The 15646-nt window shown below is 41.9% G+C and overlaps 1 protein-coding gene across 1 annotated transcript in view; it reads right to left on the reverse strand.

Annotated features, from left to right (window-relative positions):
- The window catches only part of EPB41L3 (erythrocyte membrane protein band 4.1-like 3), a 98799-nt gene that overhangs the window by 59306 nt on the left and 23847 nt on the right, over positions 1 to 15646 (reverse strand). The window contains exons 2-3 of the mRNA XM_009333072.1: positions 9631 to 9830; positions 4251 to 4448 (exon numbers count right to left, since the gene is read on the reverse strand). Coding sequence (XP_009331347.1) covers positions 4251 to 4448; positions 9631 to 9819 — 387 coding nt within the window. The 5' untranslated portion in view covers positions 9820 to 9830. The remainder of the gene's footprint in view (positions 1 to 4250; positions 4449 to 9630; positions 9831 to 15646) is intronic.

Below are 15646 nucleotides of genomic sequence, written 5' to 3' on the forward strand. Positions count from 1 at the left end.
AGTCTGCCCTCCGGAAGTCCAAGGTGGCAGTTCTGCTGACACCCCTCCTTACTTCTCTGAGAATAGAAAACTCTGTCATTTTGTGATTGCTATGCCCAAGACGGTCTCCAACCGTCACATCACCCACAAGTCCTTCTCTGTTCACAAACAACAGGTCCAGCGCGGCACCTTCCCTAGTTGGCTCCCTCACCAGCTCTGTCAGGAGGTTATCTTCCACACACTCCAGGAACCTCCTGGACTGTTTCCTCTTTGCTGTATTGTATTTTCAGCAGACGTCTGGTAAGTTGAAGTCCCCCATGAGAACAAGGGCTAGCAATTGTGAGACTTCTCCCAGCTGCTTACAGAATATTTTGTCTGCCTCTTCATCCTGGTTGGGTGGTCTGTAACAGCCTCCTACCTTCCCCGATTCTTACCCATAAACACTCAACCCTATCGTCACCATCATTAAGCTCTAGACAATCAAAACACTCCCTAACGTACAGGGCTACTCCACCGCTTCTCCTTCCTTGCCTATCCCTTCTGAAGAGTTTATAGCCATCCATTGCAGTGCTCCCGTTGTGCGAGTCATCCCACCATGTTTCCGTGATGGCAACTATATCATAATTTTCCTGCTGCACAATGGCTTCCAGCTCCTCCTGTTTGTTGCCCATGCTGCGTGCATTGGTGTAGATGCACTTCAGTGGGCTACTGATCCTGCCACCTTTCTGGGGAGAGAAACCCCCTTTGATCTTTGCTTAACGTCCTTACAAGGATACCACATTAGATGAACCACTATTAACCTCAGCTTTGAAGTTACCTCTGCTACATTTTCCCCTGTAGATATATCTCATACAATATGAAAACCTCCTGGTGTCACAAATGCAAAGTACTGGATGTGAGAGAGGCTGAAAGATACAACAGAAGGCAGTGAGACGCTCAGCATTAAATATGGAGTAAGAAAGAGGGGCTTCTGAAACAAAGGACACTGAGGGGATAATGGATTAAGCAAACCTGCCTCAGAAGCATCTCAAATGGTGAGTACATGCAATTTCAGCTGTCAGGTCATTAACTGGATGAACATACAGTTGATAAGCTGTAGGTTGCACTCTACTTGAGAGCAATAAGTTCCTTTAAATGATATTAATATTTAACATATATAAAAGCATTTGTCATTTGCAAAGCACTCTATAGAGTAACTGATGGATTCTGTAATGATCCCCAACTCCCAGACCAGGGAATGCAATTCTGGAGGGATAAATATCTGGCCCATGTCCAAATCAAGATTCACTGACAGAGCTATTATTCTAGCTCAAAATTAGGTTTCTAAGTTTCTGGTCCTTCTAGATTACATTGCTTTGTAGCCTTCAGTGGGTAGAAGCATGACACACAGACAGACAGAGCTGGAAGACAGGAGCTGACAACATGGGATGACATTTCTGACTCACATCCACTGATTGTCACATCGCTACCCCGGGCCACTGTCCACACCGAAAGACGCAGTTAAGGGAGTTAAACGCAAGGAATGGAAATATTAAATATTTGGTTGCCATGTGTTGTTCACCCCTCTCCCCTTTCTTTTAAGGAATTAATCTTGGGGAATTTACTGACCTCGATAATTTGTTAGGTCTTTCAGTATACTTTTTTTATATACATATATATTTTTTCCCAGTTTAATGGGATATAGTAAGTTTACTTGTAGGTGATCCTTAAAATATGATAGCATTTTTCTGAAATGTGATAGATTATTTCTCATGCTGCAGCACTGAGTTTCTGTGAAACAGCCACAGAACTTTGTGATTATGCAAAATTACTGTAGAAGAACTTCACCTTCAGCCTCCTACATGGTTTCCTGAGATATCTCCTGAGACAGACCCTCAGTCTTCCTGCCCTACTAACTCCCTTTGTATATACTTTTTCTCCCCAGGAGAAAAAGCACAGTGGAAGCCACATCATTTCTATTGGCTGGACACAGCATCCTTTTGCTGTAGCTGAACTTCACACACATGGAAAGTGGACTCCCCTGGGGACCTATCAGGTGTTCCCACGGGACAGAGTGGGCTGTGCCAGAGAGGTACCTGCAGTCGCATCCTCAATACACACAGTATGCTGACAATACCACCTAGGAAGGATGCAAGGTCTGGATCGTCCATTTAAGGTATGTAAATGCATGTGTCACTCCAGTTGCACTTGTTCCCTGAAATATTTGTGCCTTCTAAACTGCTCCCTGAAATATTTGCGCCCCCTAATTAACTTCTGATTCAATGCACCCAATGGTCTGCTCATCATCATAGCTCTGCCATTTGAGGATTCATCCTTTTAGGAGCTCTATTCTCATCAATATTACATTCTGCCTAGGAAGTCTAACCATCTTAGAAGCAAATAAAGTGATTATTGATGACAGTCAATACAACTTCAAAATATTTCGGCAGTGTAAGTAGAAAAAATGCATACAAAATTTATATTGGACTTTATTCAAGAGCTATTCAGAACTTGCACAAAAGAGAAATCTGACAAGCAATAAAACATGATGGCTTCTATAAGCTAGCATTTTGACACTTCAACTCCAACAGAGTCCAAATTTAGCAAAAAAGTGAAACTTCCTAAAAGAAAGTATTATTCACAGCATTTTTTTGCACAAGTGGAAGTCTAACATATCTCTCCTTCTGCTCCATCTTATATTCTCATACAGATCAGCCTGCTAGACAAGATTTCCATAGAAATCCTATTTGTTAAAATTTGCTTGATTCTATTCCAAAAAGTGACTCACATTTTATAACCAAGTGGCAAAAGCTGAAATGAGTTTGACTCTTTCAATCAAAGCCAGTATGAGTCATTCTTCCAGCTTAATGGTTCGCACGCTATTCTTGACAGACAAAACTGGGACCACAGGTCAAGAAATGACAATTTAATAGTCACAAAGTATGTGGCCAGATAGCTATTGCTAGTCTGAAGGAAACAACACAGGACTTGGCCAGTGAAACTAAAAGATACTCGACAGCATGATCGCTAAGTTGCTGTAAGAGTAATAAAATCACGGCTCCTGTGTCAGCATAGAAAAATTTGGCCTAAACTGTAAAGCCGTGGTTAAATAAAAATCATAAAGTTCTTCCTCACCTGCCACTGTCCAAAACGCTTACAGCAAGAGTGGCTGGAAGATGCAAGGGCTGAGTGCAATCTGATTGTAAAGACATCAGGATTTGGCTCCCAGTCAGATACTGCTTTCCTCTGCCCTCTCTCCTTCTTTGTCTTCCTTCAGGTTCCCCTTTCAAGCCCGCAGACTATCCCGTCTCTACCTTTATACTCTTCTGTCCTCCCCAGGTGTCTCTTCTTCCCCGCCGCACCCTGTGGTTGCCCAAAGGAGGGCTGGCTTTGCTGAGCCCTCCAACACACATCCTTCCCCTCCCAGCCTCTCCTTGTGGCCTCTTGACCTAAAGCAGGCTCAGGACAGGCTGGTCCACTGCCCAAAGACCACCTCGGTGACATGGCTGGAAAGGCTGAGTGGAGAAATGGGTCCACTCTGAGATGCTGAATTTGCTCATGCCCACCATGAGATACTGAATTCGCTCATGCTCTGCTTCTCCATGGCCTTCTGGAGTTGAAGGCAAGGTATCCTCTTATCATGGGTCTGCCCACAGGCACAGACTGGTTCCTAACTGACAGTGCAGCAAAGACTATCCCTCCCAGAAGTAGGCTCCTGGCAAAGTCCCAGCAGGGAAGGCAAGTTTCCTTACAGAAAACCACCAGCAACTTTCTGCCAGTAACGTTCAGACACAGTTATGATTCACAGACACCGTGGAGAAGCACATAAAACTCACCCCTCTCACTGCTATTTGCTCCTGACATTTCCCCTGCCTCCCTTGGGTGTCTCTCATGCCCCCACTAATCTCACGATGGTCAGAATTACTGTTTGGACAGTGACTCAATGTGAATCTCGACTCAGCAGAGTACCAAGGAAAAGAGAAGCCCTATGGGATCAAATCCTTCTTTGTTTATGGGCTTTGCTGCCCATAATTCATTTTCTGCATTCTGTTGTGGCATGTGCTGACATAAAATTAATCCAAAGTCTCTGGCTGTTCCAGGGACTGCTCATGGTCCCTCATCCAGCTCAAATCTGTGCAACGTCTTCAACCTCCAGAGGAAACAATGGAAGCATCTCTGTGCTTGGCATTGGTGAAATATCAGGCTATTCATTCTTTTGCTTAAATTAGGAATCTAATTTCAACTATTTTCCTCTGGACAGGATGAAAAAAAGAAGACAAAAAGCAATATACCTCTACTTCACATGCATATTCTGATCCATCCAGGAGTGTCACTTTGCACTGCATACTTTTCGGTTTCTTGACGATCTTTAGAGGAGACTTCGAAAGTTTGCTAGACGATGATTTTTGAGAGAGCTTGTCGTCCTCTAGCTGCTGGTATTCCAGCTGTTTTGCACTTGCAGCAGCAAACTCCTGTTCTTTGTCTGTGGCCTATAAAGAGAAAGAAAGATACTTTTTGAAGTGAGAGAAACTAATCACGCCATGCAGTACACTATGCACCCTGCACCCAGGCATTTAAGTGAGCCTAGTATGGGGCTTGGATGAGAAAGCCCCAATGCAGGGGGCTTTACCTATTGAAAAGATTTCTCATATTGTCCATATTACTCCCAGCCCTCCCTTCTCCCTCCAAAAGGTACAGAATACCTGTGGAGGAGGGGCATGCATGAAAATACTTTAGGCTTCTATTTTTTCCATAGGTACAAAATCCCTCTTGGACCTGTTTTTTTGGTCTGTTGGAAGTGCTGAATAATTGGTAAATGTTTTGATGAACAGATATTCCTACTGCTTGTTGATATTACTTTTAAGTCCTATTAAATCGTATGATGCTTCCATGGTGTCATACGGAACCGGAAAAGACCATCAGGTTTGCACTAATTTTGCTGTCAGTGAGAAACAGTCCCCTGAATGAGGGCACGGATCCCCTCGTGACAGTGTGAATTTGCAGGGGGATGCTGACGTGCCTGGGAGAGCAAAAGGCTCCCCAAGCGCCCGAGCAAAGGGTTAAACACACAGGATGGAAGCGCGGGGCCAAACAACTTTTATGTGCAGCCGGCTGGCTAATGGATGATAAGTACAGGATGAGAGGCTGAAATTTGCTCTCTGCAGATGCCCGATAAGTCCCTCAAGCTGGCGACAAGTAGGTGCTATTTGAAAGACAAATATACTGCAGGGAAAAGGGGCAAGAAGAAACAACCGTGGTTACTTTTCCTTGGGTTCATCTGAGGGTCAGACCGTTTGAAGAGTTACCGTGATGCAGCACAGCCTGTGGTCCTCTCCACGGCACTAGATGAAAGCCAGAACAGCTCTACAGCATTTCACCCTTCCTAGCAACAGCACTGTACCGCAGTCGTTACCTTTCTCATCAGTTATGCTCCTGATAGTCTCCAAACAAAACCTCAACAGGAGTGCAGTAATACCTAAGCTAAAGCTTAAATAATACAAAATGAAAGTAACATCTTTCCGTTATCTCACTACAAGGGAAAAAAAACCCTGTTTTGTCTCTGAATGATTTCAGTGTAATAAGCAACAAGCATCGCTGGAAATAGATTGTAAAGTAATCCTCCAAGTCTGTTTCCATTCATTGTATATAATAAAACTTCACGAGAATGGAGCAAATCCATCCAAAGGCTTTAATCTGCTGTGAGACCAGAACAACCTTGCATCGTATAACCAGCAACAACAGTGTACTGCTAAATCACAGGGAACTTTCCCCGAGAGATTTCATACAAACAAGCCATAAGCTTCCCCTCTGCCTTGGGATGAATGGGGGAAAGAGGAATTTGGAGTCGTCTGTGCTACTGACAGCGCCAGCTTGCACCAAAGCCTCAGCAAACTGCAAAGAGGCAACTGCAAAGAGATGAGGCAAGACCCCACGCTCCTCCTTGCCCTGAAAGAGAGGACATAGCAATGGTCTCCTGGGCTTCCCTGGGTGGGGAGACTAGAAGAAAGTGGGACTAGAAAGATAAAAAAGCAAGAGCTGCTTTCAAAATCCACATCACTCCCTGAGCCGTGGATGTTCTTCCCCAGGAGCAGCCCAGTGCCAGCCGGCTCTTCCCCCATCCAGCTCCAGCACTGGAGGACTTTCTCCTTCCAGCACTTGGACACCTGCGCTGTGTCTGGTCGTCAAGGTCCTTGCATACCTTGAAGGCTGGTGGGAGATGAAGGGCACAACGTATGTCAGCGGATAAGCTGTTCGCTAAGCATTTAACGCTCACAGTGGCTGTGACAAAGGGGGAGAGTCCCCCCAGGGTCAGAGCAAGGCTTGAGGCCAGCTACCCCTCTACCACAACCGCGGCCAGCTGGCAAGTGGTCCACCCTACTGCACCGAGAGAAAAACAAGACTGAAGATGTCTCCTCCTGGGGCCTCTGTGAACAGCTGTGCTGCTGATGATGGGCAGAGGGGCTCTTTGATGATTTCCGTACGTTTTGTTAAAGAAATCTGCCATGGAAGGTGCACATGCACATGTGTAGGTGAAAAAGCGGTAGAAATATACTGTCATCGCCAGTGGCTCATTAGTTTCACATGTGAGAGTTAACACTCCGCCCCAACAAAAAACAACCAACAAAAAAACCAGATGCATGGAAATAATCTTTTAAAAGAAAACAGGAAAGCTGCTTGAGAGAAAAGCCCACAACAAGGGCACCCGGCAACCATTTAAATTTTAGAAGCATCTTCAGCCTACAAACAAATTCTATGAATCCTTATGGATTAGTGATTATTTTCCTTCACACAAAGACACTCGGTAACTCAAGACTACAGCAGAAATTTGCTTATTTATAATTTTTTTTTAAATGGTGTTGAGGTTATTTTGTTTGTTAAGGTTCCTGTCTACACTAAGATCAGGGGAATGTGTCTAGGTTAAAATCATACAAAGGATTTTCTCTCATTTGTCTAGAGAACAAAACATGCCAAGAACTATTAGAGAAGATCCCCCAAACTATGCTGACATGTTCAGGCATTGAGGTACTTTCAGACTGTATTAAGCCTCTTCTTCCTAAAGAAACCCGACATTCTGGTATGTAGGGGGAAAAAATAAAAGTGGCCAGTGAAAAACCCATGTACTCAGTGAATTATTTTGAACTCTGCAAGCATAGTTGCATCTTCTCCTAAATTCTTCCCCAAGATACCTCAGTGCTCTATTTTTGCAGTATTTTCAGTGTCGTGGTCTAAATTCCAGTGCAGCACAAGTTGCTTCAGGGTTTGTGTTTTTTGATCATAAGCTCTCTCATCTCTATCTATATTACTGTACCTTACTATGACACGGTATGTTCAACCCCTTCTGAAGCTGGACCCCCTTCTCGAAGCAAGCCTTTGGAGTCACAGGATTCAGCAATAATGATCTTTGACGCTTCGCAGCGTCTCACTGGGGTATGAAGTGATATTACCAAGCTTGCACCACGCATGAATCCCATCTACTTATGATAGTTGCTCAGAAATGTCAGTGCCCAACCCGTGCAACGCCTTCTTGCTCATTTTCAATGAGATAGGAAGGCAGGAAGATAGTAAGATTGCATTATTATACCTGATAGAAACGACTCATTTCTGTAGCAACTGCTAATCTCAACATGAAGCCTTTTTGTCTTCATTAAAATGTTCTTTTTATGTGTATAGAATGACAACAAAAAGTCACTGTAATGGATCGGCAACTCAAATCTTTCTTCCCAAGGTTCTCTCATACGAGCGATAGCAAAAATCATCAACTTCCTCACTGTGATTACAGACGGTGAGAAAATGATACCCCTTACTCCTTCAATTTTCGGCTTTTTTAATGACACCATTGCCAATAGCTCTGTCTCTTAGTGCTGCGTTTAAGTGGTTCTTTCCTGTGATACAGGCACTTAAGCCACTACGAAATATCCTGGGCAGATCACTGCAGCTGGATTTGGCAGTCAGCTTATAACAGAGACTTTTGGATTCAACCTGATAATCTCAATGGGAAGGTCTCACATGTCCCTTCACTAACCCCGTTCTTCTATTAAGGCTTCTACGGACACTGGCTCACAGCTGACCTTTGGGAAAAGAAGGGATCACACAGCACACAAGAGCATCTCAGGTCTCCAGACTCACACCTCTGTAAACACAGATGGACAGGTTTGGTACCTAAGTTTTTTTCTTTTCTTGTGGTTATTTTGGGGTTTGTTTTGTTTTGTTTTTTTTAAGATGAAAAGAAACTTGGGGTGGAAAGATTACTGAAGATGTCTGGAAGAACAAATTTAATAATACTTATGCCTAGGCCTGACAGAATTACACTTTAAATTAATCACCAGTTTGTGCAGCACCTTTCTCTTTTGGACAAGCAGTCCTGCCTCTTTTCCCCAAACTAACCACATCAATTTCTGATCTATTTCAGAGACCAAAATTATCCCAACACATAATTGGTGGATGTTGGAGCAAGAGCAGAGGGGTCTTTGGTGGGCACGGAGTGACACTGATCAAGGGTTATCAATGGTAAAAACGGTTAGCAATCAAAAAAAAAAAGCAGTTCTTCCAATGGTTGATCTTCAATAGCAATAAACACCAGAAATCCTGCCCTGCCATGTCTACCTCTTGAGGTATTAGAAGTCAGACACAGACGCCTCTTTTTATTTGGTCCCAGAAACATTTGCTGTCCCAAGCATTTAGGTAATGCACCCCTAAATGAGGGAGATACAAAAATACTTTGTATCTGAAATTGCTTATACCCCCATTTTTTCCTCACCAACAGCAAGTTTGGGCTGTAGCTCTGTGGACAAAAGCTTAAAACCCAAGACCACAGCCAGCCCCGAACAGCTTCCACAAGAGCACTTGAGCTAATTTTAAGTAACGCCTTACATCTGCTTGCTTCACCAGCACTGTCTCCCAACTAGGTAAAGTAACGGGACCCCACTTCAAACAATCTGAAGTTTTTAAAGGGTGGAGGAGTGGAGGAGTTAGACTGACTTATTCACTCTTCAAAGGTGAATGTGATCAGATGGGGGTCATAACCTTACGGATTCTAAGGGATGCAATTTGCAGGTACCTCATTAATTGTGTGTCACTTACCCATGAAGAACAATGCCTGTTAATCCTACTGACGGGAACTTATTAACGGGAAAAGAAAGCAGGCTGTACAAATTTAATAAGTGCAACAATGAACCAAATGGAAAAGCATGTGATAGCTCTTCTGAAACCTATTACATGAAAAGTTAAAGTAATTATAACGCAGCCGTTTCAGAACTACAAGAAGCTTAAAGGACCACAGATTCTTTGTGGCTCACACATCAGACAAGCAAGCATGAAATCATTTTTCAGCAGGTGTCAAAGAAGAAATGAACTCTGAAAACATTTTCAGCTTCTTAAAAATTGGCACTGTTTGCTATCTAATGCAGATGCAAGATTGAAGATGTTTCCTGCTTAGTTAATAAGACTGCTCTTACATTTAAGCACCGGAGGCAGAAAGACCTGACATGAATTTCAAAACATTCTGCGTGAGAACTATTATTTTTTAAATGCAGAAGACCAACAAGATCTACAGCATCACACCAAGCAGCCTTACATGCATATCTGAATATGTTTCCTCTCATAATACACCAGGCTCATTATTTCCCAGGAGGTAGGTGCACGCAGCGAGCATGCGCGCACGGGCTCCCTTACCTGCTCCTTTTTCACCGGCGTGCTGTGGGCTGCCACAGCCGAGAACTGCTCAAGCGCGTTTTGATGCTCTTCACTCAGCTGCTGCTGGTCCTGCGGCTGGGTCTCCACCGCCCCTTGCTGTGCGGGGCTCTCCTGCTGATCCTGCTCTTTATCCTTGGACTCGGAGTCCGATCCTGATTCTGTAGTCATGGTTGGTTATTCTGTAAAACAAGGTGAGCAGATCTACTGAGTACGATCTTGTAGCCGCAAATTTGTAGGCTAGGCTTACAGAATGGAGAAACGTCAGGTGCAAAGTTTTAGTCTTAATATGCCCGGCCTTTAAAACTAAAGTGGCTATTACTGGCCCAACAAAGATCCCTAGGAAAGCTTCCCTGGTGCAAAAGACAAGGTCTAAATGCATCTGTACTCTTGAGGAAGTTGCCATAAAATCTTACTCTACATTATAATACATGGACATTATAGGAATTACGTTGAAGTACATACAGACATACAGTTCTACATAGTTCATAATTCATAAAAGGAGAGTAACACATTGAGGAAAGCTCGTGTGATTGAGGGCCCTAAGTCCAACACAATTCCCTGCAGTTTGGGTTTCTAAACCATGTGGAAATTTTTAAAAACATTAAATCTTTTGTTCTTTACATTTAAGGCAAGTTGAGGGCTTGAACTCCTCAACACCTGCACTCCCCCTTTTGGAATGGACTCAAGTACTTTCGATGCTTCCAAGCAACATATACGCTAGAAGCATCTGAAGTGGGCCCACCAACATCAGTGCAAAAGTACAACTGCCCTTAAGCACAGTTCTGTCCTTCCCACTTGAATTCACCCACACTTCTGTCATTTCTTTCTAAGTGCTGGAGCATCCAAAAGAAAAGATAAATACTTCCATTAAGTCATTCTAAGTGTTACATTTGAAATAAAGTGAATATGACTTTCCTTGAATGTGAAAAGGCTGTTTGAACTTAACTTTGTCCAGTACTAAATGATTACAAGTATGTGGTTGGCACCCAATTCTCAAACTATATAGAAGCAAAACCCAACTTTAAAAAATACTCTGATTTTGTATCAAAACAAGGATTTGAAAAAGCAGACTCTGTGCCAGTTCAGCAAACAGAGTTTGCTCTTATGTTTGTTACTCATACGCTCTTAGTCCTCCTGGTCTCATCCTTGAGCATTTTGCTTTTAAGCAACTCAAAACCAAACCAGTCTGCTGCAATCTATTTCTATTCATCATCAGGCCACGATTTCTTTAACCTGGTAACCATAGCTACTATGTAATTATAAGCAGTTCCACAGAATATACATCTGCTAATTCATCTGCTAGGAAGTCACTATCAACTCTTAACATACACGACAATGTTTACTAGTAGAAACAGGTTTATTAAAGGTCACAAAAAAAGTACAGGCCTCTTCTTTCTTTTTAACTTAAATGTTTAATAAGCTACATTGCTTGACAGAAAATGTTTTAAATGAGGCCAGTTACTATTTTCAGAGTCATTTATGTATTCTGCACTTTCAAGGCTAAGTCCTCCAGTGAATACATGTCTCTGAGTAAGTGTCCAGCATTCAGCTTGCGCTCAGTTTTTGCACTGCGTTTGAGGACGGGGGTGCATGTTCCTACCTCCTGCGTGCCAAAACAGCACGAGAGAGAAGGAGAACTAGAAAGCATATACGGCAGATTTATGCTTCAGGCCACATTTTCAAAGTACTAACGCATGACATACTTGTTCAGGAATACATCATAAATTTCTACAGTCAAACTGGCACAGTTATATCAAAAATACCTTTTAAAATCTATTGCTTAACAAATTGTCTTTAGCATCTACAAAAAGCAATAATTAACTTATGTCTTTTAAAATGTGACAGTCAGAAAGGCGTTCATTTAATCAAACTTCAGATGTGGACGTTTGAGATGGTCACTTTAAACGTGGAAGAGAAAATCAGATGTTTCAGAGAGCGATTCATCTGACCTATTTTAGATGCCTGCTTTAGGCTGAGATAAATCACATACTAGAGCGACTTCGTCTGACTTGCTACAAAGGAAGCCTAAACAAGTTCCTCCAATGTAGATCAAACAAACCCATCCTCCATTTTCAATTCTATGAAGCCACTCTTTTTTGTACGCTTTAAAAATTAAATTGCATAACAATGTTAATCTCTCAAGAGTTTTGTTTTGCCCATCTGTCAGATCAACATGGAATAAAATACTCTTCATCTGATGCTATTACGGTTCCCTTGCTTTAAAAGCACCCAGGTCTCCACAAACTTCACAAGTTTTTCCCTGCACTCTCAAACCATGTTTTGTACAAGTGTATGAAGATAAGAAATGCAAATTAATCAAATACTTAATTCAATAAAAATCAAACTATGTATTTGATTTTCTTTTCCAGAAACTATGAACTAGGAAGTAACAAAACCCTAACTTACAGCTACAAAAATCATCGATCAAACAACGCCGAACAGCATAGATGACCAACACAAAGTGTAATGCATGGAAGTTGTAGTACAAAGTCTTTTTTTTTTCCCCCTCTTCGTATGAGTTAGAGCAGTGTAAATAGAAAGCAACTATCATACTTGCTGTTTGGAAACAGTTACTCCAAGGATCTTGAGGCATTAACCGATATAGGATCAGATTGCCAGTTGATATGAATCAAATGTCTTCCTTCACCTGCCACCACTGTGTCTCTGGAAGCTCATTTTTGTACCCTATACAGCTTCTTTCCTAACGAACATTTCTATCCTGGCTGTTGGTGAGCATGGAAAGGCAGCCGTTTAAATTAGCCCCGTAAAACACAACTTCATGTAGTATGAGATGAAAACAAGTTTTACTTTTCTTGCCAGTTATAATTTTGCATCTCAAGGAACAACAAATGTGGTTCTTCACTTCTTCTGGGACATTCCCGCATGAAGCAGAGCCTTACAATACTGTGAGTTACTCTCTGGGACTGGTTTTCTCTCCAGTTACACGTGAGTCCTCGCTTGCTCTAAGAGTGCTTTGTTAGAAAACTTTTTGTGCGTTATTGAATCTTTTAGCATAAGCGAATCCCTGGATACAATATTACTGTCATTAGTCAGACAGCAGATGGATTTAATTAACCCAAGGTTACCCATTTCCAAATGTCTTCTTTATTTCCCTACGCATACTAATATGTTTAATAACAAATACTGAGAACAAAATACTATTGATTTCACGCTGTTACCGTACAGACATAAATAGGAGCAAAGCAAACACATTTTGAATCCAATTTCTTACAAGCTCCTCCGACGACTGTATTGTTAAGATTTATCTCATTCCATCTAGTGCAGGTTGAAAATACCTAAATTACAAGACAGAAAACAACTCTCTCAGTGCAAACCAATAGGTTGTTTTGCCTTCCTCAGCAAACAGCTGCTTATCCAAAAAGAACTTTGAAGGCATTTCATTTTTTGTAAATGACACAACAATCCTCCTAGAAGAGGTAGTTTCACTATGGAAGAAATAACAGCAATCTTAAGAAATCTAATGACATGAATATTACTCTACTTTTGTTTGTACGCAGCAAACCTGACAGAATAGGCAGTAGCATCTACACATCTGTCAAACACACAAAATTGGCTAAGAATTTCTTTTTCTTATTTTATTAGTTTATTTACTATACCTGGCTATGTATCAAAACTAATGTGAATTTCAGTACAGGAAGAAAGAAATCACTGAAGTTCCTTAAACTTTTTCTGTTGCCAGCACAACCCCCGTATCAAATTCCCCTTTCCAGCAAACAGAAAACAAACTAACGAAAGGAAACTAAGAGCACTACCTTATACAAATGAGGTAATACTATGCAAGCCAGATGTGCTCTTGGATAGCTCAGTTTTGGCTTACAACCGAATATTCAAAGATTCCAAAAGATTAGCTGAGTCCAAACTTAACACAGATGCTGCTAATACTGGATAGTCTAAGGCTAAAGTCAATTGGGCTACAGAATTCAACCAGAATGAAAATCAAGTCTTTTGATTAAAGGGGGGGGGGGGAAGCCAAGAACTAGCTTATTTTAATCTATTACTAAAAAAATAAGTTAAAAATGTATGTACTTTCAGCAGTATAAAGGTTTAAAATGTAAGTGTTTAAGAGTGCTGCAGAAGAATAATTAAGGGAAGATAAACATTAATATACTATCAAGGTATTAAAACACAACTTCAAAAAACTACGTAACATATTTAAAAATAATTTTTATTAGATCAAATCACAGAAAAGAAATCTTTTCATACCCTTACACTGTACAAAGTAAAGACATTACATACGGATTGCAAAACCTGCAAACCACTTGCGCAAAGCCTACATCCTAAAACCTTCCAACACACCTTGTCCTTGTTACCTACAGCTACCAACATATTGCAGCTTGGGAGATTACCATTTCCATTACCAGTTACTTGCTATGGACTTAAAGCATGTAAATTCCTTTTCTCCACACGGGAACCAAAATCTTATTGTCCTCTGTTAATAATTCTCTGAGCAGGCAAAGCCCAGACTGTGTCACCTGGTCCCCTCCAGCAAGTGACAGTATCACAATCTACTGTATATATTCATACATTCAACAAGTTATTTGACTCCTTGCCTCCTGTTCTCAGAGCACAGACCTTCTGGGTTGCATCTACTGAGCAACAAAATTTACAGCTAATTGACAGCAGAGTCCACAGTTTAATTAACCCAGCAGTCATTAACAAACCTTTATTTATATATAAATACATGCTAGTGAAAATATCTGCTGTATTAAGCAAATGGAAATCACATTACAGAAGAATTAATTCCAAATAAATTGTGTTGTAATGACAAAACAAAATTGAACAAAGTAGAATTAAATGAACTATACATAGCCACTAACTATCTCCTGTAATGCACAGATTAATGATTTACATTTAAATGTTTCTTTGATCTAATTAATTCCCTTTGTGGAAAGTTCTCCTTTAATTACAATAATTTCTGAAGATTGTTATAAATCATTGCAAAGGTCCAAATTTGGAAGTTATGTAACAAAATAATGATTCCATACTTCAAAAATAATGTTGCACATAACGAGGGACATATTTATCCAATAACGATGAGATGCTGATGAGAAGAGCATATGGAGAGCAATACTGCCACTATGAGCAGTAACAGAAATGTCAATGTACGTTTCAAGAAAAGAATACATGCCAGAATGCCGACTTCTAAGATCGAAATAGAAACTGTTTTCATCGAACTGCTTGAAGTCTCAGCTCACTTCATTCCAGTTGAGTTCCTTATTAGGAAAACAACCGTTTTTTGTTGATCCTCTTTAATTTGGGTGAGTTTGTCCTCAGGTGCAGGAGGCACCTAAGCCACAAAAGCCTGGCGCAGGGTCCCTGGGAGAGGCAGGACCTCCGCTGCACTTCACCAGGGCTAAGTGAAGACAGGCTCTTTCTTTACCCATCGCCATCCTCCGGCGCCGGCAGCAACCGGAGGCCTTACAGAGGAGGCACCTCCCTGGCGTTATGGTTTCTCCGGTGGACACCAACAAGCCAAAGTGACTGCAGAGCTGCGGCCTGAACGGACATGGGTGGGAAACAACCCCAAAAAGGGCAACCGGATGCCCCCTCTCAACCGCACGCTCCTGTCACCTCTCTCGTGTCGGCGCTGGTGTAATTTTGGGGGGCGGGTGGCTCAGCTGAGAGGGCTGAACCTCCCCAGCATGGGGAGGGGGAAGCAGCGCTCCTCCTTTGGGCATCAGTGGGCACCCCATCTAACACAGCTGTGAGTTTAGCTTTGCATCTTAAACATATACGTGCAACATAAACACAAACACATTAGAGTCAGCACATGGAAAAACACCAAAAGAAAGTCAAAAAATAACAAGAGAGACAAGAGGAAAACCAATGAAGAAAGGCGCTAAGCATCAGGATGAGCTGCAATTGTGCCAGCACAGCACCCTGCGGGTTAAACGACTTAACAGATGTGGTGGCACAAGCCATGGGCCCAAGCATAGGTGCAGGAGAGAGACTTCAGGGAGGACAGGCAGGTGTT

The sequence above is a fragment of the Pygoscelis adeliae genome, unplaced genomic scaffold (assembly GCF_000699105.1).
Source record: "Pygoscelis adeliae isolate BGI_AS28 unplaced genomic scaffold, ASM69910v1 Scaffold38, whole genome shotgun sequence".
Taxonomy (NCBI): Eukaryota; Metazoa; Chordata; class Aves; order Sphenisciformes; family Spheniscidae; genus Pygoscelis; species Pygoscelis adeliae.